At 43.7% G+C, this 19,114-nt stretch overlaps 1 protein-coding gene across 2 annotated transcripts in view; it reads left to right on the top strand.

The window, feature by feature from the left end:
- LOC110501531 (myosin light chain kinase, smooth muscle) overlaps positions 1-19,114 on the top strand; it is a 78,034-nt gene that overhangs the window by 30,479 nt on the left and 28,441 nt on the right. Inside the window, exons 11-17 of one of the 2 annotated variants that reach the window (XM_021579175.2) lie at positions 648-782; positions 10,814-10,966; positions 14,343-14,480; positions 15,344-15,541; positions 15,725-15,971; positions 16,354-16,434; positions 16,781-17,562. In XM_021579175.2, the coding sequence (XP_021434850.2) occupies positions 648-782; positions 10,814-10,966; positions 14,343-14,480; positions 15,344-15,541; positions 15,725-15,971; positions 16,354-16,434; positions 16,781-17,562 (1,734 nt within the window). The remainder of the gene's footprint in view (positions 1-647; positions 783-10,813; positions 10,967-14,342; positions 14,481-15,343; positions 15,542-15,724; positions 15,972-16,353; positions 16,435-16,780; positions 17,563-19,114) is intronic. The other variant, XM_036958908.1, reaches the window with a different exon arrangement.

Genomic DNA, 19,114 nt, shown 5'->3' with positions numbered 1-19,114 from the left:
GTTGCTTGTTTATTTAATGATAATCAAAGTGAAACTATTTTAGTGGAGGATTTGGAGAGGTTTTGATATCTTGTCTAGTTGTTTTTGTTTGGACTTGACAGACTGGCACCAGTCGACCAGTGATTCAATTTGCAGCAAAAGGGGAGCGTCTGGCATTTTATATTGTGTTTATTTTCTCTAATTCAGAACAGTGCCAAACACTATGCAGATTCAGTTTGCTTGAGACGAGCAGTATATATTTGTTGGGAGTGAGCATCCTTTTATGAATGACTAACTGTTCTTGTCTACCTATGCCATCTATTGGAAAGAAGGAAAATTGCATCTTGTCAGATACCCAGTATGCGTCCCGATTTTCCCAAAGTGTGGCACACTGGCACACTCCCCGTCATCGATATAAAAGCTTTGGTTTGGTGTCAGCTTTGGTTGGAGGGCATTTCCAGGTTTGTTAAATCTGAGATGGGAGTGTGCAAGTGCACACTTTGGGCAAAGGGTGCAGAATCACAATGGACCTCCCCCACTTTGCTAATACCACATTTGTCACTCTTAGACTGACCATTACCACACATTCCATTTGAAATGTACTGCAAGGCTCCAATACGGCATACTGTAAATGTTAATACACCATCTGTGTACTCCCTCCCCTGCAGACCCATGGCAGGAGGGCAAGCCCCCTGCATTCAGCACAGTCCTGAAGGGATGTTCAGTGAGTGAGGGCCAGGACTTTCTTCTGCAGTGCTCAGTGGATGGAAAGCCTCGACCTGACCTCTCCTGGCTCCTAAACGGTGAGAGAGCCTATCATCTCCCCCTGCAGTAAGAAGGGTTGCAAAAGTTTTCCAAAAATCATGTTTGAAGGATTCTGGAATACTTCCTGATTCTGGGGAATCTTCCAACCAGGATTTCTGGAAACCCCAGGAGTTCTGGGAAAGTTGAGGGAATTTTGTAACTCTTTCCGTACCAGTCATCACGTCCAGTTATGCCGCTTTACCCACTAGAGGGGGGTGACTTCCTGTTTTCGAGGCTTTGCACCCACAGGACTGACCAACTAAAAGCAGGTCCATTTCTATGAAAAGTGAAGGATGATATGAGAAGGGGGAGGAATACAAATTTCTCTGTACTCAGAACCCTCTTGAACAGATCAGCTAGACAGGGGGTGTGAGTTATTGTGTGTGTGTCCCAAATGGCGCTCTATTTCCTATATAGTGCGCTACTTTTGACCAGAGCCCTATGGGATGCCATTTGGGAGGCATTATAGGAGTTCTGCTACTGCTTTCCCTCTCAGCCTGAGGGCGGCCGATCAGAGGACCACTATTTCACAAGTCTGGCTGCTCTGCTGCTGAAGGCTCATGTGTCTCTCTGTACCACGTCCAGATCACACACCGAGTGTTTATTTTTCATCTTTAACTGCTCCACATATTGAACGTCAGGGGAAACCCCCTTGAATGTTGTTTTATAAGGTTACAATAAAAAATAAAAAAATGTAAGCATTGGCGTTGACAATTGATCTAGTAGAATTTCAACTCAACACAGTGAAACCAGGTTATTATAGTTTTGTGATTTTTCTATTTGTTTTTATTTCTGTTTCTGTTTTCAGACTTCATCTACTATTTTTTATTTAGTTTGAGTATTCTAAAATGTCTGTTTTTATATTGAGTTTCAATTTTAATGTTAGGGACAGAAAGTAGCACGTGTGGGAGGCTAGGATCCATAGTGTTTTTTGGGGATGTCACTTGTCACTGGGCGGGGGAGTAATACATTCAGATTGATTTATGAATTATAATTTAAATGTAACTTAGATTTAAAACGAGAATTGTCTGCCGCGCAGTTCAAAGCTATGGCCAGCTCTGGTCATGGGTCTTCTTTTGCCTGTTGTGTAACAGCTTGATAGCCTTGACTATGTTCGCCCTGTTGTCAGTTAGGACGAGAAGGATCTTCTCCTCTGGTATGTCCAATGTGCAGTCAATTACCTCTCCGGTGTGCGGATGCTAAATCCGATGGAGGTTGAGCAATGCATGCTGTGCCTTGTTGAAGGAGGGGTGACAGAAGCTTGCTGAAATGCTCATAAATGAAGCAATCAGTCCTTTCATGCGTCGTTCGTCTACGCCCAGGGTTATTTTTCATGCCTCATTCAGAATGTCATAACTTTCTGGGTTGCTGTATCAATTTGCAAAGCAATCAACCCATTTACTCTAGCACCGGCAGGAGTTTTGAATAAAATACAATTCTATTTGTCACATGCTTCATAAACACTGCTGTAGACTAACAGGGAAATGCTTACTTAAGGGCCCTTCCCAACATTGCAGAGAGAAAGAAAATAGAAAAAGTATAGAAAAGTAACATGTCATTTTTAAATTTGCAATGAGTAACTACAGGATACCAGTACCGAAGGGGTTCAAGCCTTCGGTCAGATGCTAAGCAGTTGCTATACCAAGACCTGCGACATTTTAGAATTCTGGATCTAGACCCGCTCTGGTCCCAGACCGGGTCTTGGGTATTCGGGTACAGGTGGATCCTTGAAGACCTCTAATCTGTGAATCTGCTTGGGCACTATACGAATTGGAGTGGGTCCAGGGTGTCTGGGATGATGGTGTTGATGTGAGCCATGACTAGCCTTTCAAAACATGTTATGGCTACAGATGTGAGTGCTACAGGGCGATAGTCTTTTAGACAAGTTACCTTGGTGTTCTTGGGAACCGGGGATATGGGGGTTTGCTTGAAACATGTAGGTATTACAGACTGGGTCAGGTAGAGCTTGAAAATGTCAGTGAAGACACTTGCCAGCTGGTCAGCGCATTATCTGAGTACGTGTCCTGGTAATCCGTCTGGCCCTGCGGCCTTGTGAATGTTGACCTGTTTTTAACTTCTTACTCACATTGGCTATGGAGAGCATGATCACACAGTTGTCCGGAACAGCTGGTGATCTCATGCATGGTTCAGTGTTGCTTGCCTCGGAAGCGTGCATAGAATGCATTTAGCTTGTCTGGTACTGTAAGTTTGCATCACTGGTCAGCTCGTACCTGGGTTTCCCTTAGTAATTTGTGATAGTTTCCAGGCCCTGCCAGATCCGACAAGCGTCTGAGCCAGCATAGTAGGATTCGATCTTAGTCCTGTTATTACTCTTTGCCTGTTTGATGGCTTGTCGGAGGTCATGGTGGGATTTCATATAAGCGTCCGGATTAGTGTCCCGCTCCTTGAAAGTGGCAGTTCTAACCTTTAGCTCAGTGCTGGTGTTTCCTGTAATCAATATCACCAAGCCGGTGACTGATGTGGTGAACACCTCAATGCCATCGGATGAATCCCAGAACATATGCCCATCTGTGCTAGCGAAACAGCTTAGCTTCCGCTTCATCAGACACTTCCGTAATTGAGCGTGTCACTGGTACTTCCTGTTTGGAATCAGGATAATATACACTGAACATAAATATTAACACATGTAAAGTGTTGGTCTCATGTTTCATGAGCTGAAATAAAAGATCCCAGACATTTTCCATATGTACAAAAAGCTTATTTCTCTAGCGTTATTGGTGTTAGGGAGCACTTCTCCTTTGCCAAGATAATCCATCCACCTGACAGGTATAGCATATCAAGAAACTAATTAAACAGCATGATCATTACCCAGGTGCACCTTGTGCTGGGGACAATAAAAGGCTACTCTAAAATGTGCAGTTTTGTCACAACACAATGCCACATGTCTCAAGTTCTGAGGGAATATGCAATTGGCATGCTGACTGCAAGAATGTCCTCTAGAGCTGTTTCCAGAGAATGTGATGTCCATGTCTCTAACATTAGCTGTGCTCAATTTCATTTTAGAGAATTTGGCAGTGTCCAATCAGCCTCATAACCATAGACCATGTGTATTGCTTTGTGACGGGGCGAGCGTTTGCTGATGTCCATGTTGTGAAGAGTGCCCCGTGGTGGCAGTGGGGATGTGGGCAGGCATAAGCTATGGACAACGAACACAATTTAATTTTATCGATGACAATTTGAATGCACAGAGATACCATGATGAGATCTTGAGGCCCATTGTTGTGCCATTCATCTGCCACCATCACCTCATGATTCAGCTTGATAATGAATGGCCCCATGTTGCAAGGATCTGTACACAATTCCTGGAAGCTGAAAATGTCCCAGTTCTTTCATGGCTTTAATACTCACCAGACATGTCACCCATTGAGCATGTTTGTGATGCTCTGGATTGACGTGTACGAGAGTGCGTTCCATTTCCACAATATCCAGAAACTTCGCACAGCCATTGAAGAGTGGGACAGCATTCCACTGGCCACAATCAACAGCCTGATCAACTCTATGCAAAGGAAATGTGTCGCTCTGCATGAGGCAAATGATGGTCATACCATAACTGACTGGTTGTGTGATCCACGCTCATACTTTTTTTAATATATTTTTTTTAAGGTATATGTGACCAGAGAGCTTATCTCCCCCTGCAGTAAGAAGGGTTGCAAAAGTTTTCCAAAAATCATGGTTGAAGGATTCTGGAATACTTCCTGATTCTGGGGAATCTTCCAACCAGGATTTCTGGAAACCCCAGGAGATCTGGGAAAGTTGAGAGAATTTTGTAACCCTTTCCGTACCTGTCATCGCGCCACATCTGTATTCCCAGTCATGTGAAATCCATAGATTAGGGCCTAATGAATTTACTGATTTCCTTATATACTGTAACTCAGTAAAAAAATTGTTACATGTTTACATTTTTGTTCTGTAGAGTTTGTTTTTCTTAATTTTATTTCAGTTTCAGAAATTGTTTTTCCAATTATGTTTTTTATTTTAGTTTTTGTTTACTTTTATAACCTTGCCGTTATAACCCTATTTTCTGTATTATTGTAGCTGGGTTATTTTTATTCTTCTGTATTTATTTTTATTTGACCTTTTATTTAACTAGGCAAGTCAGTTAAGAACAAATTCTTATTTTCAATGACGGCCTAGGAACAGTTAACTGCCTGTTCAGGGGCAGAATGACAGATTTGTACCTTGTCAGCTCAGGGATTTGAACTTGTAACCTTTCCTAGTTACCGTTACAAGTCCAACGCTCTAACCACTAGGCTACCCTGCCGCCCCAATGATGCATTAATTATAATGCATCCAATTCTGTTGAAGTTTGGTTTGATCTGTATCCATCACCCCAGCCTAACTTGACTCTCAACATAAGGATTCAGTTCTCAACTCTAACTTTCATTACCAGTCAAAAGTTTGGCCGCTGAACTTGTTTGTAAACTGATAGGGGTGAGTCTAGGCCAGTGTAATTGTTTATGTTTTGTTGTGCTTCGGGGGCCAAATGTGTTGAATTATCCTCTTCAGAAAACATCTTCTTTAAGCACTAATTGAATTGACTTGTAATAGAGAAGTATCATTGTCTCAGTCCCAAATGGCACCCTAATCCCTTCATAGTATAGTACTTTTGACCAGACCCCTATATACCCTGGCCAGAAGTATTGCAGTATATAGGGTTTCATTAGGGATGTACTCATAGTTTCCAAAGGTCTGCTTCTCTTAGTGCTCCAGGTTTGAGCTGTATGTGCAGGAGCTGTTGATGTTAGCCTCTTAAAGACGGATAGACAATTAATGGCATCATAGTCAACTCAGGGAAGAAAAATAGTCCTGTTCCCAGCAACTGTGTAGGGATCCCAGTACCAATCCATTCACAGCCCCTCTGTTCTCTTCTGTTCCTACCGCTGGAAAATACACCCACAGCCATTAAACAAATATGAAGCCGAGGAACCATATAAAGGAAAAACATGCATCCCTCCTTCCTGAAACCCTGCTGAAGTATTACACCCAGACAGACTTGGCAAGTGTTTGTGCTCCCTAAGCAGACATCTGAGATTCTCTCTTTCCGAGACTCGGACTTGCGCAGGCCGATTCTGAAATACCTGCCAACAGGCTCCCCTGGATTTCAAAGTGAATGCCTTTCTTGGGATCGGGTTGTCCAGCACTGGGCGCGGGAGCCATTTATAATTGTTGGTGGCAGAGCATCACAACTCATCCAGGTTAAATTCTACACCGCGCTAGCTAGCTTCCCGACTGTGAAATGTAGTCCTGCGAGGAAAGATTAATACATAGTGCCTTCAGAAAGTATTCATACCCCTTGACTTATCCCACATTTTGTTGTTAAAGCCTAAATAAAAAAATGACTAAATATTTTTCTCACCCATCTACACACAGTACCCCATAATGACAAAGTGAAAACATATATTTTTTAGAAATGTATTCAAATGGATTAAAAGTGAAAAACTAACATATCTAATTTACATAAGTATTCACACCCCTGAGTCAATACATGTTAGAATCACCTTTGGCTGTGATTACAGCTGTGAGTCTCTTTTTGGGTATGTCTCTATGAGCTTTGCCCACCTGGATTGTAAAATATTTGTTCATTGTTCTTTAAATTCTTCAAGCTCGGTCAAGACAGCCATTTTTAAGTCTTGCCATAGATTTTCAAGCTGATTTTAAGTCCACTTTAACTAGGCCACTCAGGAACACTCAATGTCGTCTTGGTAAACAACTCCAGTGTATATTTGGACTTGTTTTTAGTTTGTCTAGCTGAAAGGTGAATTTGTCTCCCAGTGTCTGGTGAAAAGCAGACTGACCAGGTTTTCCTCTAGGATTTTGCCAGTGCTTAGCTCCATTCCATTTATTTTTTTATCGTGGAAAAACTCCCCTGTCCTTAAGGATTACATGCATACCCATAACATGGTGTAGCCACCACTATGCTTGAAAATATGGAGAGTGCTACTCAAAGTTTTTGATATGATTTTCCCCAATTTGTATTCAGGACAAAAAGTTAATTGCTTTTCCAAATGTTTTGCAGTATTACTTTAGTGCCTTGTTGAAAACAAGATTATTTTCACTCTGTCATTTACGTTAGTATTGTGGAGTAACTACAATGTTGTATCTCCTATCACAGCCATTAAACTCTGTTTTAAAGTCATCATTGGCCTCATGGTGAAATCCATAAGACCGTTGCCAGAGAGGAAGGAAATCGGATCTTTGTATTGACTGGATGTATTGATACCCCATCCAAAGTGTAATTAGTAACTTTTTGAACATCACTGTCTGCTTTCTGTATTTTTACCCATCTACCAATATGTGCCCTTCTTTGTGAGGCATTGGAAAACCTCCTTGGTCTTAGTGGTTGAATCTGTATTTGAAATTCACTGCTTGACTGAGGGACCTTACAGATAATTGTATGTGTGGGGTACAGAGAGGAGTCACTCATTCAAAAATCACATTAAACACATTGGTATTGATTATTATGTTTTGTGACTTGTCAAACACATTTTTGCCCTTATTTAGGCTTACAAAGGGGTTGAATTCTTATGGACTCAAGGCATTTCAGATTTTCATTTTGTAAGTTTATTTGTAAAAAAAATTCTAAAAACATAATTCTACTTTGACATTATGGGGTATTGTGTGTGTGTGTGTAGGCCAGTGACACAATCTCAATTTAATCTATTTCACCTCCGTGAGGTGTTGTCTTTTTATGCCTCTGCATATTTATTCGTTTTTATGAGCGATTTTACAGCAAGCATACGTTTGCTTAACATGAATGAACATCAACGGGACATTAAGAACTGTAAAATACTATGCTTTATCGAAGTAATGGCTGAACAAAGACATGCATTGGCAGGACAGAACAGCAGCATCTGGTAAGATCCGTAGGGGTGGGGTTTGCCTGTTTGTGAACAAAGACTGGTGCACAATCTCTAATATTAAGCAAGTCTCAAGGTTCTGCTCGCCGGAGTTAAACCTCATGATGAGCTGTAGACCATACTATTTACCAAGAGTTCATCTATATTTTTTGTAGCTGCTTAATTATCACCACAAACCGATGCTGGCACTAAGACCGCACTCAGCGAGCTGTATAGGGCCATAAGCAAACAAGAAAATGCTCATCCAGATGCGGTGCTTCTAGTGGCTGCTGAATGTAATGCAGGAAAACTGAAATCCGTTTTACCTCATTTCTACCAGCATGTAACCTGTGCAACTAGAGGGGGGAAAAAACACACTAGATCGTCTTTACTCCACACACAAACACAGCTTTCCCTCGCCCTACATTTGTCAAATCTGACCATAACGCCATCTTCCTGATTCCTGCTTATAAGCAAAAACTCAAACAGGAAGTATCAGTGCTGTGCTCAATACGGAAGTGGTCAGATGAAGCAGATGCTAAGCTATAGAACTGTTTTGCTGGCACAGACTGGAATATGTTACGGCATTCATCCGATGGCATTGAGGAGTTTACCACATGAGTCACCGGCTTAATTAAAAGGTGCATTGACGATGTCGTCCCCACAGTGACAGTACATACATATCCCAACCTGAAGCCATGGATTACAGGTCACATCCGCACTGAGGTAAAGGCTAGTGTTGCTGCTTTCATTAGCAGGACACTCAACCGGACGCTTATAAGAAATCCCGCTACAACCTCTGACGAATCATCAAACAGGCAGTGTCAATACAGGACTAAGATCAAGTCCTACAACTGGCTCTGACGCTCATCGGATGTGGCAGGGCTGGCAAACTATCACAGATTACAAAGGGAATCCCAGTCCAGAGCTGCTCAGTGACGTGAGCCTACCAGATGAGCTAAATGCCTTCTATGCATGTTTCAAGGCAAGCAACACTTGCGTGAGAGCACCAGCTGTTCCGTATGACTGTGATCATGCTCTCCGTAGCTGATGTAAGACCTTTTCACAGGTTTAACATTAACAAGGCCACAGGGCCAGACAGATTACCAAGACACATACTCAGAGCATGCGCTGAGCAGCTGTAGAAGAGTGGGTCGAGAGCTTCAAGTTCCTCGGTGTTCACATCGCTAAGGACCTATCATGGTCCAAACACACCAACACAGTAGTGAAGAGGGCACAACAACAACTCTTCCCCCTCAGGAGGCTGAAAAGATTTGGCTTGTCCCTCAGAGCCTCAGTTCTACAGCTGCACCATTGAGAGCATCTTGACTGGCTGCATCACTGCTTGGTATGGCAACTGGTCGGCATCTGACTGCAAGGCACTACGGAGGGTAGTGTGTACGGCCCAGTACATCACTGGACCCGAACTCCCTGCCCTCCAGGACACCTCTACCAGGCGGTGTCAGACTGTTTGATCTGCTACCGCATGGCAAGCGGTACCAAAAGGCTCCTGAACAGCTTTTACCCCCAAGCCATAAGACTGCTAATTAGTTAACAAAATAGCTACCCGAACTATCTGCATTGACCCTTTTTGAACTAAATCCATCCTTTTGACTCCATGCACACACACTGGACTATCATTTATATAAATTATAGCTTGGCTATATACATGGGGTACCAGTACCGAGTCAATGTGCAGGGGTATGGGGAAATTGAGGTAGATATGTAGGGGTAAAGTGACAGGATACATAAGACAGTAGCAGCAGCAGCAGCGAAAGTGTGTGGCAAAAATATTTGCCCCACACATCACATACGCCAAGTTGTCATTGCTCATTGTCTTAACCCTTGTTAAAATGTTTTTCTATATTTACAGTACAGGTCAAAAGTTTAGACACCTACTTATTTCAGGGTTTTTCTTTATTTGTACTATTTTCTACATTGTAGAATAATAGTGAAGACATCAACTTTGAAATAACACATCAAATCATGTAGTAACCAAAAAAGTGTTAAACAAATCAAAATAGGTTTTGAGATTTTTCAAAGTAGCCACCCTTTGCCTTGATGACAGCTTTTCACACTCTTGGCATTCTCTCAACCAGCGTCATGAGGTAGTCAACTGGAATGCATTTCAATTAACAGGTGTTCCTTGTTAATTTGTGGAATTGCTTTCCTTAATGTGTTTGAGCCAATCAGTTGTGTTGTGACAAGGTAGGGGTGGTATACAGTAGATGGCCCTATTTGGTAAAAGACCACGCCCATATTATGACAAGACCAGCTCAAATAATCAAAGAGAAATGACAGTCCATTACTTTAAGACATGAAGGTCAGTCAATCTGGAAAATTTCAAGAACTTTGAGCGTTTTAAGTGCAGTCGCAAAAACCATCAAGCAATATGATGAAACTGGCACTCATGAGGACCGCCACAGGAAAGTAGAGTTACCAGCCTCAGAAATTGCAGCACAAATTCATCGTTCAGGTAAGACAAATCTCAACATCAACTGTTCAGATGGGACTGAGTGAATCAGGTCTTCATGGTCGAAATGCTGTAATGTAGTAGTACACAGCGGTGTACGAGATCTGCAGTTCAGTATTCTAATGATCAATTAGCCTTTTTAAAATGATATACTTGATACTTGATATATATTAGCTAACACAACGTGCCATTGGAACACAGGAGTGATGGTTGCTGATAATGGGCCTCTGTACGCCTATGTAGTTTTTGTAGTCATTTACAACATTAACAATGTCTACACTGTGTTTCTGATCAATTTGATGTTATTTTATTGAACAGAAAATGTGCTTTTCTTTCAAAAACAAGGACTTTTCTAAGTGACCCCCAACTTTTGAATGATTGTGTAATTTTTGCATTGTTGGGAAGTAAGCTGTTATGCTACACCTGTTTACAAAACGTGACCATTCAGAATTGATTTGAAGGAATACACACTCTTAGTCCCTTGATTTGATATGAAAATGGATTTACACAACATGTCCTGCATGGTAAACGTCTTCATTTGTAATGACCTTTCATTATCTCTCCCCAATACGGCCCTGCTTTACCGTGACAGCAAAAGAGTATACCCTGCTCTGTGTAAGAGAAACTATTTTTGCTGGGAGTGGATTGTGTTTAGGTGTTCCTCAAGTGTGACACATGTTCCTCTCTCTTCCACCATCAGACAAGCCCATGCCGTACGCCCGCTCTTCCTTTGAGAATGGCCTGGCCCAACTCACAGTCCAGGGCGCCCTGCCAGAGGACGAGGGCCAGTATACTTGTATTGCTGAGAACATCCATGGGAGAGCCGTGTGCACTGCCAAAGTCATCATCAAAGGTGGGCCTGGGAGCCTCTACAGAGGCCATATGTATCGAGTTTCTCAGGCTGCGTAAACACAGGCCACCAAATTCTGATGTTCTTTTCACTAATTGGTCTTTTAACCAATCGGAGCTTTTGCCAATAATTGGGAAAAAGATCAGAATTGGACTTCCTGTGTAAACGCTACCTGAGAGTAGGAGTGCTAGGATCAGCTCCCCTCTGTCCATGTAATCTCATTCATTGTCATCTAAAAGGCGAACCTGATGTAGATCAGCACTCCCCTCTGAGACGCTTGATACATCCAGCCTCAGATGTGTTTCTTTATCCTTTGCATCTTTGAGAAGACACTTAATCTGTGATTGATTGTATCAGATATTTCCCAGGGGACTACCCCAATAGAGCACATATGTATGTAATTATTTCTCAAAATGATGCTGATTACTTGTACTTTTGCAGTTCCGCTATTAGTCCCCGAAGCCCTATAGTTTGTAATATATTCACATTTTATGACTTTGGCTTCCAAAAGTCTGCAGTGCGAAAATTAGGGGAATGACCAATGAATGTTATTTTGATAACTGGGTTTAGGTTTTACGTTTTTGAACATCTAAACACGCGGAGACTGCGCTCATGAATTGAGACTGCGCTCAATTCATGAGATAGGAAAATGGGAAAATTAGGAAATTAGGAAAAAATTAGGAAAATTTAGAAGAATGAGTATTTGATGGTTTGCTAAAGCCCTGAAATGTCTCTTGTGAGTACTTTGAGCCTCTTTGAAGAAGTGCTACTCTAAGATAATAGCTATTTAGGGATCCGATGTAGCATTTAAGGAAACATCTGCTCTCTCCGTTCCAGCATGCAGTTTGTTTTTGTCCCAAATGGCACCCTATTTCCTTAAGTAGTGCACTACTTTTGACCATGGCCCTGATCAAAAGCAGCACAAAAAAAAAAAATGGTTACCATTTGGGATGAAATCCTTGTCTATCAGCACACGCCAGACTTCAAGGTGGAGGTTCAGCTATTTGTTTCGCTGGGGTAAACATTTGAAATACCACCATTTTCCCAGGGGCACACCAACATTCAAACATCATTTCCAAACAAAGCAAGTGTGTTTAGTGAGTCCGCCAGAGGCAGTAGGAATGACCAGGGATGTTTGGTTGATAAGTGCGTGAAATTGACTATTTTCCTGTCCTGCTAAGCATTCAAAATGTAACGAGTAGTTTTGGGTGTCAAGGAAAATGTATGGATGTAAAAAGTACAATATTTTCTTAAGGAATGTAGTGATGTAAAAGTTGTCAAAAATTGAAATGATACAGTACAGATACCCCCAAAAAACGACTTAAGTAAAAAATACTTTAAAGTACTACTTAGGTACTTTACACCACTGGTCAAAGGTGGTGCACTAATAAAGAGAATATGGTGCCATTTGGAATGCTGGCTGAGGCAGCAGTGAAGCAGGGCTGTTTAAGCAACAGTGCTGATGGAAACATGCTGGAGATGCCTTGGATCTCCCTCTGGCATGCTGGATATGCATACAGACGGTGAGCTGTGTTTATGACAAGCCTGCCTCCCTGTCTGTTGGGTCCTGACATCCACAGGGTTAGAACCTTTTCAATTTATAAACTTGGGGGAAGGGAGGTGGGTTGACTACGTAAAACCAAACACCATACATGGTGTGCATGAATCAAGGAGCGAGGGCCAAAAAGTTCCCGTTGGTCTCTCGTTCTCTCTCACAGCGAGGCTGGCCTGTTTTGGTGCCCAGACTACCACTCTGTAACAGCATGAAGCCGAACCCATGCGCAGATACTGTGTATGACTGTGTGAGAACGAAGTCTTAATATCTGCGGTGTTGTTCGTTGCAATGTAATTCATCTGAGTCTACCTTTTAATGGACTGAAGCGTAATGATGAGTCAAGTAATTTGATTTTGGACTCTCAAAGACCTTGGCAGGAACATCGTCCCTATGGTCGTCGTTTAATGAGATTATTCCAGTGTTTGCATATTCAGGAAAATGTTCCTTGCATGTTTGCCAAGAACATCACAATATGGGGAGCTGACTACGTAGAACCAAACACAATACATGCTGGTAATGTTCAGGATGTGTCTAGTATTCATGATCTGCATTCCAAATGGCACCCTATTCCCTATGTAGTACATCACTAAATAGGAAAAACGGTGCCATTTGGGATTCAGACCCCATCAGAGATGGTAAAGAAACCAAGACACCCCACTTATTTTTGGGGTGTTTTTTTATTTATTACACAGACCGGAACCTTGACCATTTTTTTCCAATGGTAAACTGCCGGAGTTAATTTAACCACCATATTTTATAGCGTTGTGTTCCAGATGGCAATTCCATATGAGGATCAGGTGTACTCGTGACATTCTGCTCCATAGCTTCTGGAAGTGTGCAGACAGTGGCTGCTACTGCAGCACCTATATATGCTTGGCTGCCAATGTCATTAAGAACATAAACAGTTTTCCACAGATTCTTTGGTATGGGTTCTTCAGTATTTTAGGTTTCGGATATCCTGCAGTAGACTGCCAGACAGCTCATTTCCTGATGTAGGAGAGCTGTTGCTCTCTCCCAGAAGGTTATCTTTTTCTGAACGAGCAGAGACTCCCAAGAGACGTACAGGGAGTTTGTTAACATCAGCATGTTCCTCTTTGTTTTTCTAAATCATCATGACTGTGTCCCAAATGGCTCCCTATATAGTCTACTACTTTTGACCATGGGCTATGGTCATAAGTATTCCATTATATGGGGTGCTATTTGGGATGTATTTTAAGAGATCTACTCCAGCCTCTATATATAGTACTCCAGGAATCCATGTTGAGGTAATATTTATTTACATGACTGTGAAGGAAATACCTTCACTTGGAGAAGACTCTCTTAATATAGCATATTTAACTGTGAAGCAAGTAATGTTATGTCTTTGACTGGAATGGAAAATTAACAGAAAGACAAACTCCCAATAGCCTGCACTGATTGACATTTGCACACACCCAACTGCTAATTGTCTTGTTAATAGGTTGTTGGCTGTTTAATTTCACACTGGAGGACTGACACAGGTGCAGATGATATTAGCTTAATGAATGAATGTATTTTTAACCTGTGTCAGAAGTGTTTGGAGAGTCCTCCAAGCAAGGCTATGTTTTTTTTCTGCCAATGGTTTTTACTTGCTCTGCAGTTTTAAAATAAATGAAGTCATTTTTTACCTCCATTTTTATCTGTTGTTTTAAGCCTTTTGACTGTTAGAGTAGGCCAGCTCCCTCGCAATGACCGTCAACTGGGGGAAAGTTGACTGTCGTTGGTTCTCTAGGCTTAGTGTGCTGTTCAGTGAATTACTCATGTTCCTGTTCTGTAAAAAGTAACCCTGCAAATGTTACATTTCAGCTAAGAAAAGTGCCAAGAGGACGGACCCTCCAAATGCAGTCGACACCAAGAAGCCATCGGCCCCTGTATTTCTCAGAGGTCTGAAGGATCTAAAAGTCATGGACGGTAGCCAAGTCATCATGACTGTGGAGGTGACAGGTAAGAGAAGGCCTCGTAGGGTCGTATTCATTAGGCACCAAACGGAAGAAAACAGACAAACAGGAGAGGGACTACCTGGACAAGTCCAAGAAGTGCTTCCCCCCCCCCACCCCCTCTATTAAAAAATAACCTTCACTTTGAAAAACATTTTGCTGTGGTGCACCCCAATGAATACAACCCTGGTGGGTGTCTCGTTTTAGCCCTGATTCCCATTAATCAGAATGGAAAACTCATTGTGTGTGTTTTCAGCGACTGTTTGCTTTAGAAGCTGGTATTTCCTGCTTGGCCCCCCAGAGATGTTTGTTTGGTTTTCGGGTGTTTTCTGCATTTCCATTTCCTTCCAATGTGTGACCTGAGGGGATGGATTGACTCGGAGTATTATCACTTATTATTATTATTATTATTACGTAATCTTCATTATCCCACTGAGGTTGTTCGCATGGGGGAGGAGTCACTAGTAATGCGTCGTATGATTTACATTATTCTAGACCTTTTTAATGTGAATAGTGATGGAGCAGGAGGGTCTCGTGCTTTATTTTCTTATAAAATATTTCTAATAGCATTAAAGCACATGTATTTTATTTTGATCATGCCTATGTGAAAAATGCATACAATTATGCAAGACAACTGTATATCATTGAGTGTGTTATGTAATACAACCTGTCATAACGGCCTGCTACTATAGGGCACAATTTAAAGGGGTAGTTCACCCAAAGTTAGAATATGATTTTAGTTTCCTTACCTTAACCCCGGTCCAAATCATCTTAAAGTCACTTTATTGATCTACACAATCCCATTTTAGACACTTTGAAATGATGTGGACATGAAACACGAGGTTTAATGTGACCTTTTTATGGTCGTAGGGAATCCTCATCCAGAGATTGTGTGGCTCCACAATGGGAAGGAGATCCAGGAGTCTGAGGACTTCCACTTTGAGCGGAAGGGGAACCAATGCAGTCTGTTCATCCAGGAAGTCTTCCCTGAGGACACTGGGAAATACACCTGTGAGGCGTGGAACAAAGTAGGGGAGGTTCGCACAGAGGTCTCACTCACTGTACAAGGTAGGCTAGCAGCCTAGCTAACTCCACTTGAGAGAGCTCGGTGTGTCAGGTGAAATTGTATGTATTAAACTGTAGCAGATGTAGTTTATGCCTCGGGTTACAAAAATGTGTGTAACTTTACCAGCATTTTGCAACCCTGTTCATGCCATAATGACCTGTTGGTTATCCATGTCTGTCTTCCAGAGCCCCAGGACGGGGTCCAGCCCTGGTTCATCACAAAGCTCAAGCCCACCACCGCCTACCTGGGCCAGAATGTCCTGCTGTCCTGTGCCATCGCTGGGGACCCCTTCCCTCAGTGGAGCTGGATGAAGCAGGGCCAGGTGGTGAACACTGACCTGGACTATGAGATACTGCAGAAGGAGGATGTGGTGTCCCTGCTCATTAGACGAGTCCGGTCCCACCACGCCGGGGACTACGAGATCAGCCTGAGGTAGGCTTCTACATCCCAAGTGGCACCCTATTCCCTATGAAGTGCACTACTTTTGACTAGATGACCAGGGGATGCACTTCATAGGGAATAGGGTGCCATTTGGGACATAGTGGGAGGACTCCTTATACATTAGATGACTTGAATGTTTCACTTTTGTTTCACTCTTTTGTTATGCTTTGATTGGTTATTTTAGTACATGGGTTAGGGTTACATATTGAAAAGTCATGTTAAGGTCATCTAAAACTGCCATCACTGAGACACAAGCCCTCTTCTTTATGCTGTCCCTTTTTTAGAGGGATTTGGTCTGAAAGGACCAGTTACGGTCAATTAAAACACTCCCTCCTCCACAGTTTTCCATTCCTTTTCTCATCCTCTCTTCTAGGAACAAAGTGGGTGACTGCAGTTGTGTTGCCACTCTGGTGGTCAGTGAGGCTGCAGTGGTGTCCAGTGGAGAGCACCAAACGTATGTAACTAACTAGCCTACTGCTTCATTGTCGAGGTCCCTCAACCTGGGCTATTTTTGCCTTCCCTTCCCCCTCCCCAGACCCCAGTTTCAAATCCGCTTAATCCCTGAATATAACCAAATAAATAGTTTACAGTACCTCCTCCAGCTGTGCCATTGTTCAAAGGCTGGGGCCCTGTTCAGGGTGCATGCCCTTATAAGGCTACTGAAGTCATCTCTGATGTAACATGTTGAGTTGTGTATCTCCCCCAATTAACTAGTGGAGGCTGAGCCAGCCGGGGCTTTAAAACAACCCCTGTTTTTTTTTTTTCCTCTTCCACACCTCGCTCTCTCTGTGCTGCTGCAGCCCTGAGCCTTGTCAGCGTGTGGGAGGAGTGGACGGGACAGTGCGAGGCAGAGCACCACCAAGCAGCAGTTCCATTCCGCAGCAGGGGTCAGAAGAGCCAAGCACAGCCCGGGGACTCTTGAAGAGGCGCGTGGAGACCAAGGAGCACCGCGAGGACCAGATCCGTCTGCAGGAGGCTGAGCAGCGCGACTTCCGCACAGTGCTGGGCAGGAAAGTCACCACCAAGAGCGTCTCCGAGGAGGACCTGAAGGAGATCACGGCGGAACAGATGGACTTCAGGGGCCAGCTCCAGCCCAGAGGGGGCAAGCCCAAGACACTGTCTGAAGATGAGAGGAAGGTCAACGCTCCCACGCAGGTGGACTTTAGAGATGTGCTGGGGAAAAAAGGGGGCACCACCGCCACCTCCCCGAAACCAGGTACCGCTCCTACTGAGAAAGGAGAGCCTACAGATTTCAGATCGGTTCTGGCCAACAAGAAGAATCAGACGAGCTTGGAGAAGAATGGGGAGAGCCCTGCTCCAGAAGCAGCAACACCGAAAGCCCCTGCTGCCACTGAGAAGGAGAAGAACGCTATCAACTGCGTGGCAGGTGGGATTATTGATGAGAGTAACAACATTGGAAAGGAGCCTTTGTTCAGTCAGAAGCTGAGTGATCTGAGCGTGGTGGACGGGGCTTGCCTGAGGCTACATTGCCAAGTGACCTGTGACCCCCCAGCTACTATTACCTGGACTCTAGACGGGAAGGTCATCAAGCCCTCCAAGTTCATCAAGCTGTCCAACGAAGGTAAGTATGTGGACCACTACTAGGCCGACCATGTCTACCGTCCCAAATGGCACCCTATTATGTTTTTTTAGTGCACTACGTAGGTAATTCGCATCCCATGTGTTTGTAGAGGCTTGGCTTCTAATATTATGAAGTAGTGTGACAGACAGTGATGTGACTGAGTTTCCCCTCTTGCACCGCCGCATTCGATATGGGATATGATGGAAACATATCCCTGTACATAGAGGGAGTCGATGTTATCATAGTGCCGAATTGTTTTGTTCTGGGTGCTTGTAATTGTCTCCTTGTAGAAAGCCCCACATATTTACAAGGTGGTATGAATCGAATGTAGAGTAAGAATGGCCAAAGGATTCCCTGTTTCTGGGCTCCTGGGGGTCCCCTGACACACCGCCAACACAGACGTCGTGTTCGTCCCAAATGGCACCCTTTTCCTGAAATAGTGCACTGCATAGGGAACGAGGTGTAATTTGGGACGTGTTCGTCCATAATCACTGCTCTGTTATTTCAGGCAGTTTGTGTTGATGCAGATACCTGAAACTCTGGCTATCTTGAACCAGTATTTGTCAGTCCAGTTAGAGTGCAGTTTTGTCGGGATAACAGTTCAGTCCAGAGTTGAGGCAGGGGTTAAGCGTTGCTCTGGTCCCATAGCTTGATGATGACAACGGCGAGTTGCCTGTCTGTTATTGAGTGCAACCGAATGACGCCCCTTGACCAGCTCTATGGGTAAGGGCTAATTTAACAAGACAATCAACGGGCAGCAGCACAGTAACATAACTAGGCACACTGCTCAACCACCAGCTGTTATGTCCTGTGACACAGCCCCAGATCTCAACCGTCACACAGCCAAGTCAGGGCCTCGTCTAATGAAATAATGGAATCATGTATAGGTGACCCCCCCCCCGCAGGTCATTTTTATTCTCCTTTTAGTGTCACTGTGGGTCATGTTGAAGAATGCACATTTTTTTCATTTGCGTCCCACAATAACAAAAATAGTATGTGAGTTATGTCCTCATGGAGCCGTAGGGTAGTAATGGAGGCTTCTGGAGGGTTGTGTGTGTGTGTGTGTGTGTGTGTGTGCTGGGGACCACTGTAGCTATGGTTGTGTGTTCTCGGGGCCACTGTGGATGTGATTGTGTACTGGGGGTCACTGTGGCTATGGATGTGATTGTGTACTGGGGGCCGCTGTGTGTATGTGTACTGGGGGCCGCTGTGTGTATGTGTACTGGGGGCCGCTGTGTGTATGTGTACTGGGGGCCTCTGTGTGTGTGTGTATGTGTACTGGGGGCCGCTGTGTGTGTGTGTGTGTACTGGGGGCCGCTGTGTGTGTGTGTGTGTACTGGGGGCCGGTGTGTGTGTGTACTGGGGGCCGCTGTGTGTGTGTGTGTGTACTGGGGGCCGCTGTGTGTGTGTGTACTGGGGGCCGCTGTGTGTGTGTGTACTGGGGGCCGCTGTGTGTGTGTGTACTGGGGGCCGCTGTGTGTGTGTGTACTGGGGGCCGCTGTGTGTGTGTGTACTGGGGGCCGCTGTGTGTGTGTGTACTGGGGGCCGCTGT

The sequence above is a fragment of the Oncorhynchus mykiss genome, chromosome 22 (assembly GCF_013265735.2).
Source record: "Oncorhynchus mykiss isolate Arlee chromosome 22, USDA_OmykA_1.1, whole genome shotgun sequence".
Taxonomy (NCBI): Eukaryota; Metazoa; Chordata; class Actinopteri; order Salmoniformes; family Salmonidae; genus Oncorhynchus; species Oncorhynchus mykiss.
This window is presented reverse-complemented; position numbering and strand designations above follow the sequence as displayed.